We start from the raw sequence: 18,503 nt of genomic DNA, 5'->3' as shown, positions 1-18,503 counted from the left end.
TAGTGAAATCCATATTAAAAGAATCAATTATGCTCTTGAAGCTGGAGCTAATCGTGTGTACGTGTTTAATAAGAGTAATATTTTTAAAAATAGTTACCATAAATAAACCAGTAAACCAAGACTTAGTGATTTAGTAAAATAACAATAATAATAATAATAATACAAGTTGAAAGTACTCAAAAACCAAACAAAAACCAATATTTCTACTTTGAAAAAACTACAATCCCCGGGAAACAATCGCAGTTTGTAATTGACAATCAACCTGTCCAATCACAGGGTCTAAAATGTTAACGCTACCGCATTGGGCGGGGCGAAGTATCACAAGAATGGAGGCGATCGGCGGGCAAACGTTTCATTACACGCTTTGTAATGTTAATTCCCGCGGACGCTTGTTAGTTTTTTAATTTCAGTATTACCCACGGCGAGAAGAGCCTAACAAAAAAATTAATCAAAAGGCCGTGTGGACCAAGAGTGATGACTACACGAGGGATTGTCCAACGAGAGTAAATGAGAGGTAAGGGGGAAGAAGGGCCCGGCCGTTGAAGCCGGAGAGCTTCGGGGAAAAGTGGGTAGCGCCGCCTGACGGACCGCCCGACGAAGCGGGCAGCTGGCATCAGGAAACCGCGGTGCCGAGAAACAGGTCTGCAATATCGGAGGGAGCGCCGCCAACAGCTCTCCATATGCCATCACACGCGGCAAACACTGATATGGATCACATTTGTGAGGATATCAGACAGGGATTTGTTAGTTTATATAGCGTAAAAGATCCTGGTGTTGTGACAGAGGCCCTGATTTTGGTTGACGACTGAAAATTGCCTTGTTTGAAACCGGCTTTTCTCCCTAATATGTGTACGAGTATTACTGTTTGTTTGTTTACACGAAAGATTAAAAGTAAAAATGAAAATCCCTTATTATAAGACGTTTATGGCTTTTCTCGTTTTACATTTTGTTTCCTACAGGTGAAGTTTCAGTGTAGGACTCGCTACTGCCTCACTTGTCCCAAACTCATTGCTATAATGGCTGAGCAGCAGCAACAGGAGGAAGCGGAGGGAGTGTATGTGGAGCACCAGTATATGTGCAGCGAGTGCCACCAGCTCTTCAACACCCTGGAGGATGTGCTGGTCCATCAGCAGATCCACATGGGCCAAGAAGGAGAAGGGGAGGGTGAGGTAACAGAGGCCATGACCATCCACGGTGTCCCAGAGGTGGGCCAGAGTCAGCAGTACCAGTGTCTGGAGTGTGGGAGCCTCCTCATGAACCCAGAGGAGCTGTTGCAGCACCAGGAGATGCACATGAGAGAGGTTGGAATTGAGGTGGAGCAACAAGGTATGAGATTTATTTGTGTTTTTGATCATGTATGAAAAAACTGGAGTGTTAGGATATTGGTGCTTCACTTACATGGCTACTTTAAGACTTCACTAACCACCTTTGTTTATGACCATTGTATAGAGCTGTGTGAGGTTATGGAGGCGGAGGAAGCTGGATCAGAGGCCCAGGCGGCGGGACCTGTGCAGTACCAGTGTCTTGACTGCCTGGCTCTGTTTGACTCACCTGAGACCTGGCTGGAGCACCGGCGGACCCACAGCAGGAGCAGCACACACAGTAACACCGAGACCACAGTAAGAGAGCCAAAGCACACTGTGACACAGTGTTAAAATATTAATTGGTGTTCTACTCATTAGTATGGCAGGCGTAGTTCCATTTGTTAATGTCTCAAATATGTATAATTAAACAAAAGAACCAACGTGGTTCCCCTCTAGGCTGGTCCCACAGATGGTGTAATGTGAATGGGTTATTGGGGTTATGTTTTTTTGTTTGTTTGTTTGTTTGTTCGTTGGGGGGGTTGTGCCAGGATTTCCTTTTGTCAGGCTTTCAGACAATCCTGGTAAAGACTCTGGTGCTGATGATTGAGATAGTAAAATAAGTTAGAGGTATTTCCCAAACTGTCACCTTCATTAGATAAATTTGGTCAGGATGTTCAGGAATAACCCAGGAACCATGAAGTTTGCAGATGCCCACATGGACAAGCCAAATACTTATTACAAATACAAGACAAAAGTTGAAGTGTTTGGCTGGGTGTGTTTGGAGGTGTAATGGTGAGGCTTTTAAAGCCAGTAGTACTGCACCAACTGTCAAGCATGGTGGTGGCGGTAGCATCATGCTATGGGGTTGTTTAGCTGCCACTGGTACTGGAACATTGCACAAAGGGGATGGAATATTGAAGGAGGAGGACTACCTCTAAATTCTTTTAACTTCACCTAAAGCCAACAGCTAGACTTTGAAACTTGGATGCAGTTGGGTTTTCCAATAGGACAATGATCCCAAACACACATCAAAACTGGCTTTAAATTGATAAAGCAGGCTAACTTCTGGAATGGTTTTCCCAAAGCTCTGACCTCAGTCCTATTGGAAATTTGTTGACTAAGTTTAAAAGCCAGGTCTGTGCTAGGAAGCCAACCAAGAAGAGTGGTCAAATATCCAGCCAGACGCTCGATGATGGAAAAACCAAAAACATCTGGTTGAAGTGCGACTTGATGAGGGGCATTTAAGTTTGCACAACATACATGTATATGATTTTAAAGTCATTCCACCCTGGAAACGGAACAGTTCAAAGAAATCATTAGAAGCCAGAAACCACCATGACATTCACATCCATGATGAATGTATGTGAACGTCTGAGCACAGTGTGTGCCTGTGACCGTAGTTCTAGTTCTGCTGTTCTTGTGTCAAGCCTCAAGACATCCAATCTGCAAAAATATATCAAATATTTAATAATTAGAGGAACTTAGGAAAGGAGAAAATGTCCATTTTGTTTATTTTGTGGTGCATTTGATGCTTTTAATTCAGAAATTCATGTTTTTGTTGCCTTGCAACAGGAGTACGTGTTACAGCCGGACGGCACCGTCACTCCACTGACCAACGTGCAGAACTACGTGTTGAGTGAGCAGCAGGCTGGAGAAATCTTGGCTCAGGTACTTTGATTTAAACCCTGAGACGACACACAGGGGTGGGAATTGTTTTGAATTTTTTCTCTGAACATTTCCGTGTGTTTTGCAGGTGCTCGCTCATCAGCAGCAGCAACAACAGCAGAGGAAACACCATTCTGCATCTAAACCTGCTGCACCCTCCCGCTCCTCTCTGCTGCCTCCTGTAACTCCGACTCCAGGTTCTGCCACTATGCACCTACAGATCCTGACAGCTCAAGCTCTGGCAGATAGCTCCACCACTCCTGGTCGCCGGCGCTCCAAGCTGCCCGCTCTGTTACCCTCTGTGGGCCACAGCTCCTCAGTAAAGCTGGAGAATGGCATCCAGAGACTGGAGTTGAGGCTGGCTCCAGGTGTCCACCCTGACAGCCAGCAGCAGCAGCCAACAGAGGTGGTGGTAATCCACCCGTACGAATGCTCAGAGTGCTCCCTTCTCTTCCAGACACCGGAGGACTTCCTCCAACACCAGGGAGATCACTTCCTGGGCCAGGACAAAGAGAGCGGCGAGCCAGGGGTCATGAGTGGCATTGAGGAGGTGCGATGGAGGGAGGAGATGACCGAGAAGGTGGATGACATACGCATCAGAGGAGCAGAGAAAAAAACTGCTGTGTGGGCTAAACCCCAACAGTGTGAGCTCTGTAACCGAACTTTCACCTCAGTCAACCGGCTGGCCGCTCACAAGCGCGTGCATGAACAGGGAACACACGAATGTCCGGAGTGTGGGAAGGTATTCAAGAAGGCCACATCACTGCAGACGCACATGCGCACGCACTCAGGCGTGGCCCGATATCTTTGTGTGGACTGTGGCAACGGCTACACCACCGAGATGACTCTGATCATGCACAGGTGAGTGCTTGGTAACACCAAGGCAGGCAAAAAACCTTTCACCCCAAAATCAAATGTTTTGGCTCTGACCTGTAGCGCTGTTTGTCAGTCTGAATTATGGAGAGGTGAACTTCCCAGAAATTTTCTGCCTTTTTCTTGAATAGAATGGAAATGTATGGCTTCTGATTAACCTCTCATATCTTCTCACAACCCATGAAAAATTTCACAAACCTGGTTGTGAGCACTTTAAATTCAACTCAGGTTTAATTATATAGCACCAGTTCACAGCAGCAGTTACCTAAAGGCTGGTTCTACCCCATATTTTATAAACTGCCTCCATCTGACAATAGAGCTCACTGCAGGTGTACAGGCCATTCCCAGACTGCAGATCGACTACCGCTGCTGGATCATAAACTGCAGCATAACTAAGGGAGGACTCAGGGTTACCTAAACCAGGCCAAACTATATACTTTATCAGTTCAGTTTTATTTATATAGCGCCAAATCACAACAGTTGCCTCATGGCGCTTTATATTGTAAGGTAGACCCTACAATAATACGTACAGAGAAAAACCCAACAATCATATGACCCCCTATGAGCAGGCACTTTGGCAACAGTGGGAAGGAAAAACTCCCTTTTAACAGGAAGAAACCTCCGGCAGAAACGGGCTCAGGGAGGGGCGGGGCCATCTGCTGCGACCGGTTGGGCAGAGAGAAAGAAGACAGGACAAAAGACATGCTGTGGAAGAGAGACAGAGATTAATAACAAGTATGATTCACTGCAGAGAGGTCTATTAACACATAGTGAGTGAGAAAGGTGACTGAAGAAGAAATACTCAGTGCATCATGGGAATCCCCCAGCAGCCTACGCCTATTGCAGCATAACTAAGGGAGGATTCAGGGTCACCTGGTCCAGCCCTAACTATATGCTTTAGCAAAAAGGAAAGTTTTAAGCCTAATCTTAAAAGTAGAGATAGTGTCTGTGTCCTGAATCCAAACTGGAAGCTGGTTCCACAGAAGAGGGGCCTGAAAACTGAAGGCTCTCCCTCCCATTCTACTTTTAAATACTCTAGGAACAAAAAGTAAGGCTGCAGTGCAAGAGCGAAGTGCTCTAATGGGGTGATATGGTACTGCAAGGTCATTCAGATAAGATGGGGCCTGATTATTTAAGACCTTGTATGTGAGGAGCAAGACTTTAAATTCAATTCTGGATTTAACAGGAAGCCAATGAAGAGAAGCCAGTAGGGGAGAAATATGTTCTCTCTTTCTAGTCCTTGTCAGTACTCTCACTGCAACATTTTGGATCAACTGAAGGCTTTTCAGGGAGTTTTTTTGGACATCCTGATAATAAAGAATTACAGTAGTCCAGGCTGGAAGTAATAAATGCGTGAACTCATTTTTGAGCATCATTCTGAGACAGGATATTTGTAACTTTAGAGATATTGTACAAATGGAAGAAAGCAGTGCTGCATATTTGTTTGGTCAAGAATAAATGCAACATTCTTCAGTGTTATTGGGGGCCAAGAGAAGGCCGAGTACGATAACCTCAGTTTTATCTGAATTTAGAAGCAGGAGATTAGACGTCAGCCAGGTCTTTACGTCTTTGAGACATTCCTGCAGTTTATCTATCCATGAAAAATAAGTTAAAGCTGGCTATCTATGCCTTCTAATAGTACTGCCCAAGGGAAGGATGTATGTTAATAAAATTGGACCTAGCACTGAACCCTCTGGAACTCCATAATTAATCTCAGTTGTTGAGGAGGACTGCCAGTTTACATGAACAAATTGAAATCTTATCAGCACGATCTAATCTCTGTAATAAAATATTATGGTCAACAGTATCGAACACTGCACTTAGGTCTAGCAGGACAAGCTCAGAGATGAGTCCACTGTCAAGATGATCATTTGTAACCTTCACTAACATTGTTTCTGTACTGAGATGAGTTTGAATAAACCATTTCTCTGAAGATGATCATTTATTAGTTAACTGCTCTTTAAAAAACTGGGAGCTTTGTGTAGAAGTACTTTGTGTCTATACAAAGACAGCATTCATGACCTTGTGACTAGAGCCTCACGCCCGTGACAGGATCTAAGCGTTAGTGATGTCTTCTTCAACTCTCTCTTCATTTCTTTAGTTTGTAGAAGCAAATAGTAGAAAGGAAATGGTTCCTACATGGAACTAACACAAAGGTTTGTGTATTTATTTGTTTATTTTCATGATTTCTGGAAAGAGACCAGACACTTTTTAAGATCTAGTTATTTCTATCTCCTTCTCCTGATTTCTTGTAGGAAGTCCCACACTGCAGACCCCCTTCATAAGTGTAATTTCTGCAATAAAACCTTCACTAACATGACCAAGTATCTCTACCACCGTCGAATCCACCTCAACCGTGACACATCTGGAGCATCCATCCCTGTCCCTGCGGTAGTAAAATCAGCACACCACCTTCCTATTGTCTCCACAAACTTCCAAGTTAAAACAACTTTTCAATCTGACGCGTGCCTGTTGTCTTCTCTAGGTCTCGGCTCCGAGACGAGCGTCTGCCTCTGCTCTTGCCATCCTACAAAGAGCAAGAATGAAGAAGTATTTCCCCAATGATGAGGCAAAAATAGACCTGCTGGCTCCTCTCACCGAGGAAGACACGGTAAAATTGGGAGATACTAGACAAAGCCCTCAGAGCAAAGCAGAAAGACGTGAAGATGAGAAGAAGGTGGGGGAAAACAGCATGGAGGTGTCTGAGCCATGTGAAGAAAAACTTGATGATGTGCAGCAGGTGAAAGATGGCTCCGCTACAGAGCCTGCTGCCGGGGGTGACGCGGGTGTGGCGGTGTCCTGTAGCCCCACGGACGAAGCAGACGTTGCCTCGGCTACACCATCGGAAAAGGGGTCCTTTTCCTGTCGTTCGTGCCCTAAAACATTCACCTCGCAACTGCAGCTCGTACAACACCGACGCAAATCCCACGTTCCCGAGCGCAGCTTTGTGTGCGGCATGTGTGGAAAGTCTTTTAAGAAGCAGATCCACGTGCGAAACCACATACGCACGCATACCGGCGAGAGGCCCTTCCAGTGCTCGGACTGCGGCAAAACCTTCTCATCTCTTGCCAACCTGACGAGGCACAACCTCATCCACTCGGGCGTGCGGCCGTACCGCTGCGACGTCTGCCACCGCTCCTTCTCGCAGTCGTCTAACCTCCGTCAGCACAGCCTGCTTCACTCGAGCGCAGCCACGCTGAGCTGCCCAGACTGTCCCGCCACTTTCCGCTGGCCCACTAAGTTGGCAGCACATCGCTTCACACAGCATCCGGGATCTCCAGCGCCTTTTCCCTGTTTTCACTGTGAGGCTGGCTTCCTGACCAATAGGCAGCGAGAAAGCCACTGCCTGCAGGAGCACCCCGGGCTGGTCCAGGCAGCTAAAGAGTCAGAGGAGGGCAAAGAGAATGGCAGCCAAGCAGATGCAGGGAAAGATCTGACCTCGGAGCCCTCCACCTCAACGTCCGAGTCCGGGGATTCATCCAGCCATGTGAGAGGGAGCCTGGATTGCAACGTTTGTGGGAAGAAGCTCAATTCTCCCGCCAATCTACGACTTCACAGGCTGAGCCACTTCACCTTGGGGCCTGGGCGGCCACGGTGCACCCCGGGGAAGAGGCCCAAAGCTCACCAGTGTCCCCTCTGTGGCAAACTGTTTGTGTCGTCCTCCGGAGTGGCGCTTCACCAGCGGGTCCACACAGGTGAACGTCCGTTCCCCTGCCAAGTGTGCGGAAAGCGCTTCCGTCAGAACACGCACCTGCGAGAACACCTGCGCACGCATTCGGGTGAAAGGCCGTTCCGCTGCGAGATCTGCGGAAAGGGTTTCATCCAGAGCATGCACCTGGCAGAGCACCGTCGAACGCACACAGGCGAGCGGCCGCACGTGTGCCCCCTGTGTGGCAAAGCCTTCAAGACCTTCTCTAACCTGAGGAACCACAAAAAGACCCACGTGAGGCAGCAGAGGCTGGACGAGGAGGCCGCTGCTCAAGCCGCCCTGGAGGCCAGTTCTGCCGTGGCCGTGGTGGACGCTTCGGCCGTGGAAGTATCCAACGGGCAGCCTCAGGTCATCCAGATCCAGTCCTCTGATCTACAGCAGGTAAGAGATGATTTCCCCCCTTTTTAATCCGTTTTAATCTTAAATTTTAATCTGGTTTAGATGAGGCCTGTTTTTATGCTTTTTAACACAGGTAAAGGTTCAGATGTTGAGGTCGGTCTATATTGATATTTCACATTTCCCTCCTCACAGGCACCAACCATCATGTGTAATGAATTCGGGGAGACGATCGCCATCATTGAGACCAGCGAGGGAGCAGTGCTGCCCCTGGAGCAGGCCCTGGAGATTTATCACACAGCTTTGGAGAACGGACTCGCCATGGACACGGTCGCCGTGGACGGACTGCAGCTCCTCTGAATCACCAAAAAATAAGTTTACCTTTAAAAGCTTTCACTGCGAGTGCTAATTGTGACTTAAAGACTAATCGACTACTGTGAGGAAGAGACTTGAGTACTGAAACCAGCTAATGAATGACTAGATAAGAGTGCTTAAACAAGAGATGAAATAGTTTTGGCAAACAGACCAAAGTACGCCTCCTCCCCTCTTTTAGTGACCTCTGAGATGGCTCGGCATTAAAATCTAATGAAACGATGTTCACTGAAATAAAGGATTTGCTGTTGGTGATGAATAAGGACTACTGGTTGTGCCACAGATCATATTTGTATTATTAATGGTATATTTCATCATTTGGATGTGATTTTGTTTTCCTCTGTTTAAATGTTTGGTCGGCTTGTTAATAAATCTTTTTTTTTTTTTTTAAGATCATAAGTGTTCATCACATTCCCCATTTTTCTAATCTGCGGCTCCTCTTCTCCGTCCTCCTGCCTGTGACCCAGAACAAGGGAAATGGAATTTACAAACCACGATGGGAGGTGGTCTCTTCAAACAGCCAGTCCATTATTTATTTTTAAGATGATCAAATGTGCGATTAAAAGTACCCCTAAAATATAAAGTACATCATAAGTACAGCGGTAGTTGGGTCATAACAAAAGTTTACGATGCCATTGTGGCACACATATTTTAGGGAAATCCCCATCACCTTCACCTCGCCCGCTCTTCTCGCATCGTTGGTGGGAGAAATTTAAGAGCAAATAGAGCGTGGACAGCCAGGTGACACATTAAAGGAAAAATCTGAAGCCTGTTACCCTACAGTGAGGAGATCTCGTGGCTCTGATTTGGGTTTTTCACTGGCATGTTTTGGGTCTCTGAAGTTGTTCATAATAACCTGCAATGAAACAGGCTGAGGTGTCTTTGCATGAGTTGTGTTCAACAGCAATCTGACAAAAAAGTGGAATATTCTCAAATAAACAGGTTTAAAAACATTTACTCCATTCATTCATTCATTCATCTTCTGATGGTTATCCAGGTCCTGTCACAGCGGGAGCAGTCTAATTAGGGATACCTACACCTCCCTCTCCCCAGCCACCTCCTCCAGCTAAATCTCGATGACAAATAAGGTCAAGGAAAGGTATGAAGGAGAAGCTTGGTGCTCAGAGAGTTTGACAGCACTTAAAAACTCGCCAGCATGTCCTGGATCTAGCCCAGGGCCTTCTCCCACTTGGAAAATGAATATCATCACATAGTTAGGGAGTTAGAAGTTCAAACCACCTCGACTGAATCCTTACTCTGTGCAGGAAAACCTTAAAGATGACTGATTTGAACACTTCCACGATAAAAACAACAAATGAGGGAATATATGTTGCAAATCTGGCGCTCCATCCCTCCTGTGGAGTTTCAGAGACTTTGAAGCTCCATCCTAAGCAGCACTGTTGTCCTGCTAAAGGTGTAAGGTCATCCAGCACCTCACCATGTTTGGTTCCCAGACAGTTTACACCCAGTCTTAAACCCTGCTGATAAAAAGGTTTATGGTCTTAAAACTGCGCCTTTGAGTTTTTCCTTTAATCTGCCACTGATCTATTGTCCATAAAACCACTCTGTTGCATTTCTCCTTAAGGAAAACCCCACTTTTCACAATGGCAGCAATAAAATCACTTTAATTGAACACCTATTTTTATTTGCATACTGAAAGATACAGATACAAACTTAATTTATATAAATTCCTCTCCTGCATACTGGAACAGCAAAACAAGGAGTAAAACACAAAAACATTAATAGCCATATTTATTATAGTTGCTTTTTTTCCCCCATTTCATGTGTTTTACCTTCAGTAATGGTGCCTTAAAAGTCAACTTATGTTCAATGACAGTTTTCCTTATCAATAATATAACGAGTCTACTGACTCTACAGTAATTATTTACAACACAACCAAGTCTTGCACAAAGACACAACCAGTATTATATCCACCCAGCGCTCTTTGATTTGTCACCCTCCCGTCACTTCCCCCGGGTTTCTCTCCACCCGGCCTAAAAAAGGGAGGTCTAGAAAGAGCAATAAAGTGACAAAGGGAGGAAGGAGGGGAGGAAAGGGGTGGAGGAAGGAGATGTACGTTGAGGCTATAGAGTCAAACTTATCGAGGGACAGAGAGGCATTGCTGGAGGGGTGGGTGTGGGTTGTCTAAAAACCATACGGCTTATTACTGCTGAATGAATATAAAGGTCCACGTCAGGTCTGTCTCTGTTAAAACGAACAATAAAAGAATAAAAGATAAAAGATTAACTGCACCGCAGGTCCTTGCTGAGGTGAGACGCCAGCCAAGGGAAGACTACAACGGAGGAACTGTACAGGTGTGGAGCAGCATCTCTCACCTGCCTCCAAAAGTATATAAAAACAAAAAAACAGAAAGAAAGGAAACATCTGCCCGCAATGATAAAAAGAACTAAGGACAGGGATTCACTGCAATGATATGAGTAGTAGTAATAATAATAATAATAATAATAATAGTAACCATAGGAATAGTACGACAACAAAGTGAATATGACAATGTTAAATACAAATCAAATTACTTTAAAAAAACAAAACTGTAATAAAACTGCTTGGCAACAGAGGATCGAGGTCCTACGAGTAAGAGCCTGGATGTGCCCGATGACTCTGACATTCCTTCCTTCAATGGCTAGCGAATGAGAGGCACAGGAATGCTCGTCCCTACCCGCTGGCATGTGCTAGGGTCAGTCGCGAGGAGGGAGGAGGCCAGTCAGGTAACTGCAGGAATGATGGCACTGCCAGAAGTCCACTTAAATTTCAGTCAGTTTTTCAGTCACTCCCAGTAGGCCTCTCCTGAAGGTCTACATATGAGTGGAACCCCCCCCCCACAAGATCTTTTCCAGGTCCACTGCAACAACTTATCAAATTCAAATCAATTCTGGCTGTTGAGGGCCCAGCCCCCGAATGTCAGCAGAAAAACAAAGACGAGCTCACAACAGTTAGTCACTAGGTACAGGTTTGTTCCTCGAGCAGGTACTGAACTGCTTTTACTCCTCTAAAACTATTAAAAACAAAACAAATATCAAACCCTACAACGTCTTCTCTTAAAACCGCCCGCTTTTCACCGTCTCAGAAAGGGTTGAGCGTGTTTCTCCCTCCAAAACGGGAAGACTTTCTTCTTCAAGGCAAATGAGTGCAGCTGTACACAATGGTCCTTCGTTTACTGGCATCAATGGGAGCTTTCTCCAAGGTGGGTTAATACAGAGTGCTAATTCAAGTGTGAGAATTCAAAGTTTTCCAGGGTGTATGTGTGGAGGTTTTTGTGCCACTGGTTTTTAAGATGTTCTTTTTAAATTTTTTGTTTATTTTTTGGTACAATGGTCACAGATTATTAAAAAAAATAGGTCCCGACATTGCATACAAATGTCTCTCACTCTCAGAATTCGAATGCCGATGATGGGAAGAAATCGTGATCTGGCAAGAGCAGAGTGGAGACTATTGATAAGGAAAAGTGCATAGGGGGAGGTGGCACACAGACACCGGTTGGGTCAATTGAACTCGCCGGCTCCCCTCATCTAGAAGAATCATGTGAATCACGAGGATCCTCCGGGCTCGCTTCTGTCCCGTGTTCCATGTCTTCATCCTGTGGGTCTCCACCCGCTCTCAAAGATCCTTCCCCTGACTGAGACCCAGAAGGTCCAGCGATGGAGCCGGCTGAGTCTGAGCCGCCTAAAATAGAGATGTCGGAAGGAGCAGCTGTCTGCATGATCTTCTGCCGCACTTCCCTGATCTTCAGCTGCAGACACACCTTGGTGGGGAATATATCTGAGTATCTCGTCTGGAAGGCTGCAGTGGCCTGAGCTGTAGACAAAAGACGAAATCACCAGGAAGTCTACAACCAGAATGAAGAACCAGAAATCTGTGACTGTGTGTGTGAGAGAGAGAGAGGTTGGTGGGTGCGTCTTACCTGATGGGAAGAAGCCCTGCTCCTGGAACAGCTGCATGACCAGTGCTCTCCTCTGGTCCAGCGTTCGGCGCAGGGAAGTGTACGGCACCTTATCAAACTCCAGTTCAGTCAAGATGTCTTCTCCATCTGGTGCTGGGAAAGAAGCTGGAGATTATAAACCATTAGATCCCTGAGAGGAATTTGAATTAATTTTAACATCACAGTGACATTAAATAATAACGAATTAAATGAATTTAAAAAGGAGGTCATCAATACACAAAAGATAAAAATCCTCACCTAAAAACAAGCTCTTCATTAATCCTTAACCCTCTCGTTACATTTCTACATCAAGACAGGCATCACAGCTCACTATGAACTATTAACATTAAAGGAGACCTACAGTATCATGCTTAACTGTCTTGTACATACCACTGTTACAATAGTGCATGTTCATATTAAAAACAGCCAAGTTTAAAATAATGAGGTTAGCGTGTAAAAAATTAGGGATAATATTCAGTGTGATCAGCAATAGCCTACCACTGATTTTTAGCTAATTTCCCCATTAATGCATTAAAATAGATTATTTTTTATGATCCTGATAAAAGTTGAATTGATTTTTAAATGTAATTTTTTTTTAAGGCATTACAGAATGTGAACAACGATTCTTTAAAAGGGTACTTTAACCTACTTCCTGTTCACCCCAGTAACGATGGTGTTGGCTACCAGCTATCACCAAGGAGGACAACGGTATGATCGAACTGTAGAGATTACTGAACCTTGTGAACCTAAAGCTCAGGCTTTGTACTGCTATAGAGGCCATAGGTATAGACAGTCTTTCTAATTTCTTGTCTTTATGATGTTACTGAGAACAGAGATCTAATTTCTGCCTGTGATCACAGGAGCCCCACCTGCTCTGATCTTCTGTGTGTGACAGGCAGCCAATGAGAAGAAAACTGGCTTAAGTGGGAGGAGCTAAATCAGCTTGTTTTAGTCTGCACTAATTCCGAACTGTGAATCATGCAAAGCTGGAAGTGACAGGTCCACTTTAAGTATATGAGAATATTGCATCTTGTCCTTGCTGTTCTGTGTGTTCTACCTGCTCTGTCAAAGGTGAAGATGTCCCCCTCGCATTTAGCGGCACTTTTAGGCGTGCTGGGCTCGGAGCTACAGCTGGAACGCCGCCGACTCTTCCTCTTTGGGGAGATTTGCTCGTCTGTAGCAGAGTCCAAATCTAGAAGCAGAAGGGAGACAAATTTAAATCCAAGCAAACACAATGAGAGATATAAATAAAATGAGCATTATTTTCAACAGTTTGGATGTTAAAGTAAAAATTATAATGCACTATTGAAGTCCAGTAATTATCAGCAGAAAGCCAAAGAAACTGCTCTACAGACACCAGCCTCAAAGTATCCCAAAGTGCTTTGTGTGACCTGTTGAGTTCTTCCTCTTGCGGCGATAGCTCCCCAGAATGGCACGAGGTGAGGTGGCCAGGCTCTGCAGAGTCGGTGACGGCAAAACCTCCTCGGGCCGAAACTCTGGCAGCTCAGCAAATCGTTCCTCAAAGTACACCTCTGACAACACCCTTCCAGTCCAACACACACACAAAGACAGAATACACAGTATATATACACCGTCCATCAATAATTCAAACACAGAGGTTTACAGAGGCATTAACTCACTTGTCAACAGAGTCAAAGGTCTTCTTCAGAGGTGGTGGGCGGGCTTTGACCTTTTTGGGTGTGGGACATTCTTTGTCAGTCTGTGGAGGTGGCAGGGCGGGCTCTGTGGCTGATGGAGGAGGGAGAGGAGAGGAGGGGAGGGACTCCTTCCACCCAGCCTGCACAGGAAATTCAATACAGGCATTTTATTCAAGAACACAGAGGCACTACACGTGCACTACGGCTCAGTACTTTATTCTGGTAGTGTTTGAAGTAAAAGCCAGAATGTGATGCTCCCTCACCTCTTTGGCGGTTGTGCTTTCCCTGTTTCTTGAGTCAGAGGAGTCTCCAGCACTGGAGCCCTCCAGTGAGGATGCTGGCTCCTCTGTGGGATGTGCTGATGGAGACGCCGTCTGCCCCGGTGGTTCAGGATCAAAGGCAAAATGACTGTTGACTGCAGCTTCCCTTTCCCTCTCCTTTTCTCGCTCTCTCTCTCTCTCCCGCTCTCGCTCCTTGTCTTTGTCACGCTCTCTCTCCTTCCCTCGGCCTCCTCCTTCATAGCTGCCTACGGGAATGGTGGCCACTGTTGCCTTCACTTTCTGTGGGACCCTGACTGGAAGCAGGGTGAGTTTGGGTGTGCCTGGTGTGCTTCCTGTAAAAAAGAAAAGAAATAAAAATACTTATGAATGAAAGTATTCGCTCACTCATTCAAGCAATGAACTTTAGTGGCAGGTTAAAAAACAGTGGGTGCAGTTGTACCGGGTGTTTGGATCTGAAGCGAAGGACTGCAGGGCCTTATGGAGCCAGCAGAGCCACTGGGAGGCGCCGCTGAGCTGCTGGAGGGCTGCGTCTGCCTCTCAAGCTGTCTTTCCGAATGTGTCAGCAGTTCTGCCTGCCTCTCCATCTGCCTGTCAGTTTGTCGATCTGCAGGTCTGTCCGGAGGCAGGTGCCTGTCAGTCTGTCTGTCCGGATGTGGGTGCGTGATGATGGAGGGGGTTGCTGTGTGTTTGGGCAGGATGTGGGGAGAAGCGCTCGACGGGCTGGAGACAGAGTAGACCACGCTGGGGGGTACTGCTGCCATGGAGACCACCCCTGTTGCCATGGTGACGCTAGGTGAAGGAGGGTAGATGGCAGTTACTATCTGGCCCCCGGAGCCTGAAGCAGGGGCTGAGGTGGAGGGCTGTGGAGACTGAGCTGTGGCCAGGAGTGGTGGTTGACCTGGATGAAGGAGACAGGAAACCAAGAGGGCAAAAAAAACCTCATAATTTTCCACATCGCTATGATGATCTGCGACATTTTCAACACGATGAATACCTATTCCTTCTCTTCTCTCAATAATCTGACAAATTACAGTCTTTATTGACAACTATCAATCCAGATTTGTCCTTGTTTTATTTCCACCTGGACTCACTGAACCAAGATTTTACTGAGATATGTTTGTTTATGTATTTAAGCAAAATAGAAACGCAAATATTAAAGGCAAAAATACAAGCTAACACTGCTAACAGTACTTTTTGTTCATGTATTCCCTTCATGTCATATGAGAATAAATAAAATGTACAAACTGGATTAGTCCAGGTTTAACAGCATTAATGTTTACTTTACTCAAAACTACTCATAAGTTAATGTATATTTCTCTGCTGCTCTGCAAGGCTGAGGGTGTAACTGATGAGGTTATTTACACATAATTAACACTGACTCACTTCATTTATGGATGACTGAAATTACTTAATGCATATTTGCTTTGGACTAAATTATAAAATTTGTGTTTTAATTCAAAGGCCATTTAACCTAAATGAAAATGATAACTTTATTTATAGACTCTTGTGGTTTGTTGCATGTTTTTTTTTTAACAAGTTGATAAAAAATAGTTAAAAATCAGACTTCATTTTGGCAATGGCTCTATAAAGTAGTGATTTATAAATTGGCCTAAGAAAATAAAAAAAATCACTGGTTCAATGGAATCCACTCTCCCACAGTACCATGCACTAAATAAATGCTGGAAAAAGTTTTAACGCAGATGAAGGTTACTACTGAAAAGAGACACCGGGAAGCAAACAATATCCACGTGTTGTTTAACCAACCGAGTATGAAATGGAAGTATACAATATTCAATTATGCAGAGGCTTATTTTTACTATATATGCATATATAGGTGGTGAAGAGGTCAAGCTTAGTCTTTTCCCAGCACTTCAGTACATCTAATACCAAGAGAGATATCCGCTCTCTTACTCTGCAACTCTTCAAGGCCACAAAAAAAAAGAAAAAGAAGTAATCATATGATATCTCGTGAGAGCTGAGAGATGAAAAATCTTAATGCAGAACTACATCTCTGTCAAATGTGCTTTCTATGTGCACTTTGCATGTTTTCCCTTTGCCTCTGGCTTCCTCCCACAGTCTACACACATACATGTTAGGTTAAGTGGTGACTCTAACTGGCTATGATAAAAGTGTACAGAGTGAAAAAGCTTTATAATGTGAATTTTAGTCTAAAGTGCTCGAGTGGCTAATAAGACTAGAAAACTACTATATAAACGCAAGTATGTTGTGTACTACAAATCCAAAAATGAAAAGTCAGAGAGGAAAATGGGGAATGGAAGAGTGCATGGACATGGATTTCTACAGCTGAACTTTAGCCTATAAAATGGTTGGTTTTGATTAGGTAAGGTTTAGTTTAGTTAAAATGGGAACAGGCCTTTTTTTAAGCTTCATTTATTATCAAAACAGGCTAAACTTAAGCATTTGTACGAACACAGGTAGGATTCAAAATGGCCTGTGTGTCTTCATAGCTACTGGACATTTCCACTTGACAACTGTTCCATTTTGTTGGTGCTAAAAGTTTAAAAAGTAAATCATTTCTCTTTTTTTCCCCCCAATGGTGGTCTAAATGAATCAAAAACATTTATTATTGTAATGAAAAGGGATTGTTAACTGACTGAATAATCATAAACAGCCCACTGCAGAGAACTAACAAGTGGTAAAAAATTTACCCTGATTAGTAATGTTAATGTATACTTAAAATGCTGTGTCACCTTTGTTATATCTCTTATTTTTACACCACATTAAGTTATATTTACTTTCATTTTTGTCTTCAGGTCCAAACTGGCTCTTGATAGTAAAAGCTGTTGAACCCTGTGCTCTATAAATAGACTGAATTTACAACTTGGGCCAAGAGTTAAACAAGTTTGTGAACTTTGCTCACTGTGGCCTGTAACTGTATAAGCTCATGGAAATACTCAGAGACATAATAGTCTAGTAGATTTCATATATTAGCTAAGAGCATTGGAAAACCTGTTTTCTGGGTCAGAGTGAGGGGCTACCTTGCCTACATGTGGAGGCAGGAGCACCACATTTAAACGGAAAGAAACATCCCCCAATTCAGACTATTAACATGAGCCTTCATGAGGGCACAAAATCATCCATTTTCCCCCCACAGATGACACCATATACCCCAACACCGTAACAGCTTCGGCCAGCTGATGTAAGATCTTAGCCGAGACCCTCTCTTCCTCTACATCTCTGCTGTGTTGCTCTTTGCATTTCCAGGTGCTTTGATCATGCTGCTTCCCGGCTGTGCAGCTCTCCCCTGCAGGTCTTCTAACCCTGAACTCAGGACGTTCTGTCAGCGCTCCTCTTCACCAAAAACTAGCTTTACAAATGGTTTTGTAGTAAATCATGTTTACAAAAAGGTTTGTCCTCCAGCTTATCTCAACGTCTTTGACACTGTTGTGTAACGAAGTGTGCCATCGACCAGTAACAACCTGTGTTTTGTAATTTTAATTACTTTATACTTTTGTTGCTTAAGCTGTGTAGTGTTACTGCTAAAAATTCAAATGAATGCTAAAGCAAGATGAAAAAGCAACTTGGGAAGTCAGGGAAAGTTGAGTTGTTGATCTCATCCTCAAAAACATCATATCCACCATGTAAAGTGAACATTAGAAGAATTTGTTTAACAATGATAAAAACTCATGCATAGTAAATTAATTTTTAGGCTTTCATTTACTTTGTCATGTGACAGTTTTTAACGATTTGTTGCCCTCCTCGTAGAGTGACCTAGATTCGTTATTTATTAGCCTAAAAGCCTATAATAAAATAATTCTAAACACGAAGAAGCTATCAATGTTTTACTTAAAGCAGATATTTTGAACTCAGGACCATCCAAAGAGCACATGAATGCAGGGTTAGTGTATGTTTCAGCTAGCAGAAAAGGTCATCAGTCATCAATGCACTTTGATGCTGGCATTGTTACATCAACATTATTCAGAGGGCCATATGTGACCCACACAGTATGATGTATTCAAAATACAGAAATGCTGTATTAAAAACAAAACAAAAAAACAACCCAGGATCTTTGGATAATTTTTTCCACGGCTCTGACCTGCAATCAGCGGCTGTACAAGCGTCTGTCCAGGCGGGGCAATAGCTGTGAACCCAAGAGTTGCAAGGGGCGCGGGTACGTACGCAGACCCAGGAACTGGCAGAGCTTGCTGCGAAGGGGAGGAGGCTGTTGCATTGGAGACTAGAGGCAGGGTGGATGGTACTCCTGGAGTGGACTGCACGTAGGTGATCCTGGACAGGAGGTACAGATACAGGTGAGGTGATTATTATAAAATGGAAAAAAAAAAAAAAAAAAAAAAAAACAACAACAGAAGAAGAAGGCAAGAAGAAGAAGAAGCAGGCGGAAGGAGG

The 18,503-nt window shown here is 44.4% G+C and overlaps 2 protein-coding genes across 9 annotated transcripts in view; one reads left to right on the top strand and one right to left on the bottom strand.

Annotated features, from left to right (window-relative positions):
• Window positions 1-244: 244 nt before the first annotated feature.
• znf526 (zinc finger protein 526) lies at window positions 245-9,212 on the top strand. Of its 2 annotated transcripts, none has more exons than XM_040030190.1 (8): window positions 245-514; window positions 960-1,326; window positions 1,450-1,619; window positions 2,877-2,972; window positions 3,058-3,830; window positions 6,098-6,233; window positions 6,328-7,932; window positions 8,083-9,212. In XM_040030190.1, the coding sequence occupies exons 2-8, from the start codon at window positions 1,017-1,019 to the stop codon at window positions 8,245-8,247; spliced, it is 3,255 nt and encodes a 1,084-aa protein (XP_039886124.1). In that variant the 5' UTR covers window positions 245-514; window positions 960-1,016; the 3' UTR covers window positions 8,248-9,212. The 2 variants fall into 2 exon arrangements, with proteins under 2 accessions (XP_039886124.1, XP_039886125.1); XM_040030191.1 differs by lacking the exon at window positions 245-514 and adding an exon at window positions 553-849.
• A 670-nt stretch (window positions 9,213-9,882) lies between these two features.
• The window catches only part of cicb (capicua transcriptional repressor b), a 42,479-nt gene continuing 33,858 nt past the window's right edge, over window positions 9,883-18,503 (bottom strand). For 4 of the 7 annotated variants that reach the window (XM_040030186.1, XM_040030185.1, XM_040030183.1 and 1 more), the window contains 8 exons: window positions 18,193-18,383; window positions 14,575-15,033; window positions 14,118-14,467; window positions 13,837-13,994; window positions 13,588-13,748; window positions 13,254-13,388; window positions 12,179-12,322; window positions 9,883-12,072 (listed from right to left, as the gene is read on the bottom strand). In XM_040030186.1, coding sequence (XP_039886120.1) covers window positions 11,783-12,072; window positions 12,179-12,322; window positions 13,254-13,388; window positions 13,588-13,748; window positions 13,837-13,994; window positions 14,118-14,467; window positions 14,575-15,033; window positions 18,193-18,383 — 1,888 coding nt within the window. In that variant the 3' untranslated portion in view covers window positions 9,883-11,782. Of the gene's footprint in view, window positions 12,104-12,178; window positions 12,323-13,253; window positions 13,389-13,587; window positions 13,749-13,836; window positions 13,995-14,117; window positions 14,468-14,574; window positions 15,034-18,192; window positions 18,384-18,503 lie in introns of all 7 variants that reach the window. The other 3 variants (XM_040030188.1, XM_040030187.1, XM_040030189.1) reach the window with 3 other exon arrangements.

This window comes from Simochromis diagramma, unplaced genomic scaffold, assembly GCF_900408965.1.
Source record: "Simochromis diagramma unplaced genomic scaffold, fSimDia1.1 OVJJ01000361.1, whole genome shotgun sequence".
Taxonomy (NCBI): Eukaryota; Metazoa; Chordata; class Actinopteri; order Cichliformes; family Cichlidae; genus Simochromis; species Simochromis diagramma.
Note: the sequence above shows the minus strand (reverse complement) of the source record. Positions and strands in the feature narration are given on the sequence as shown.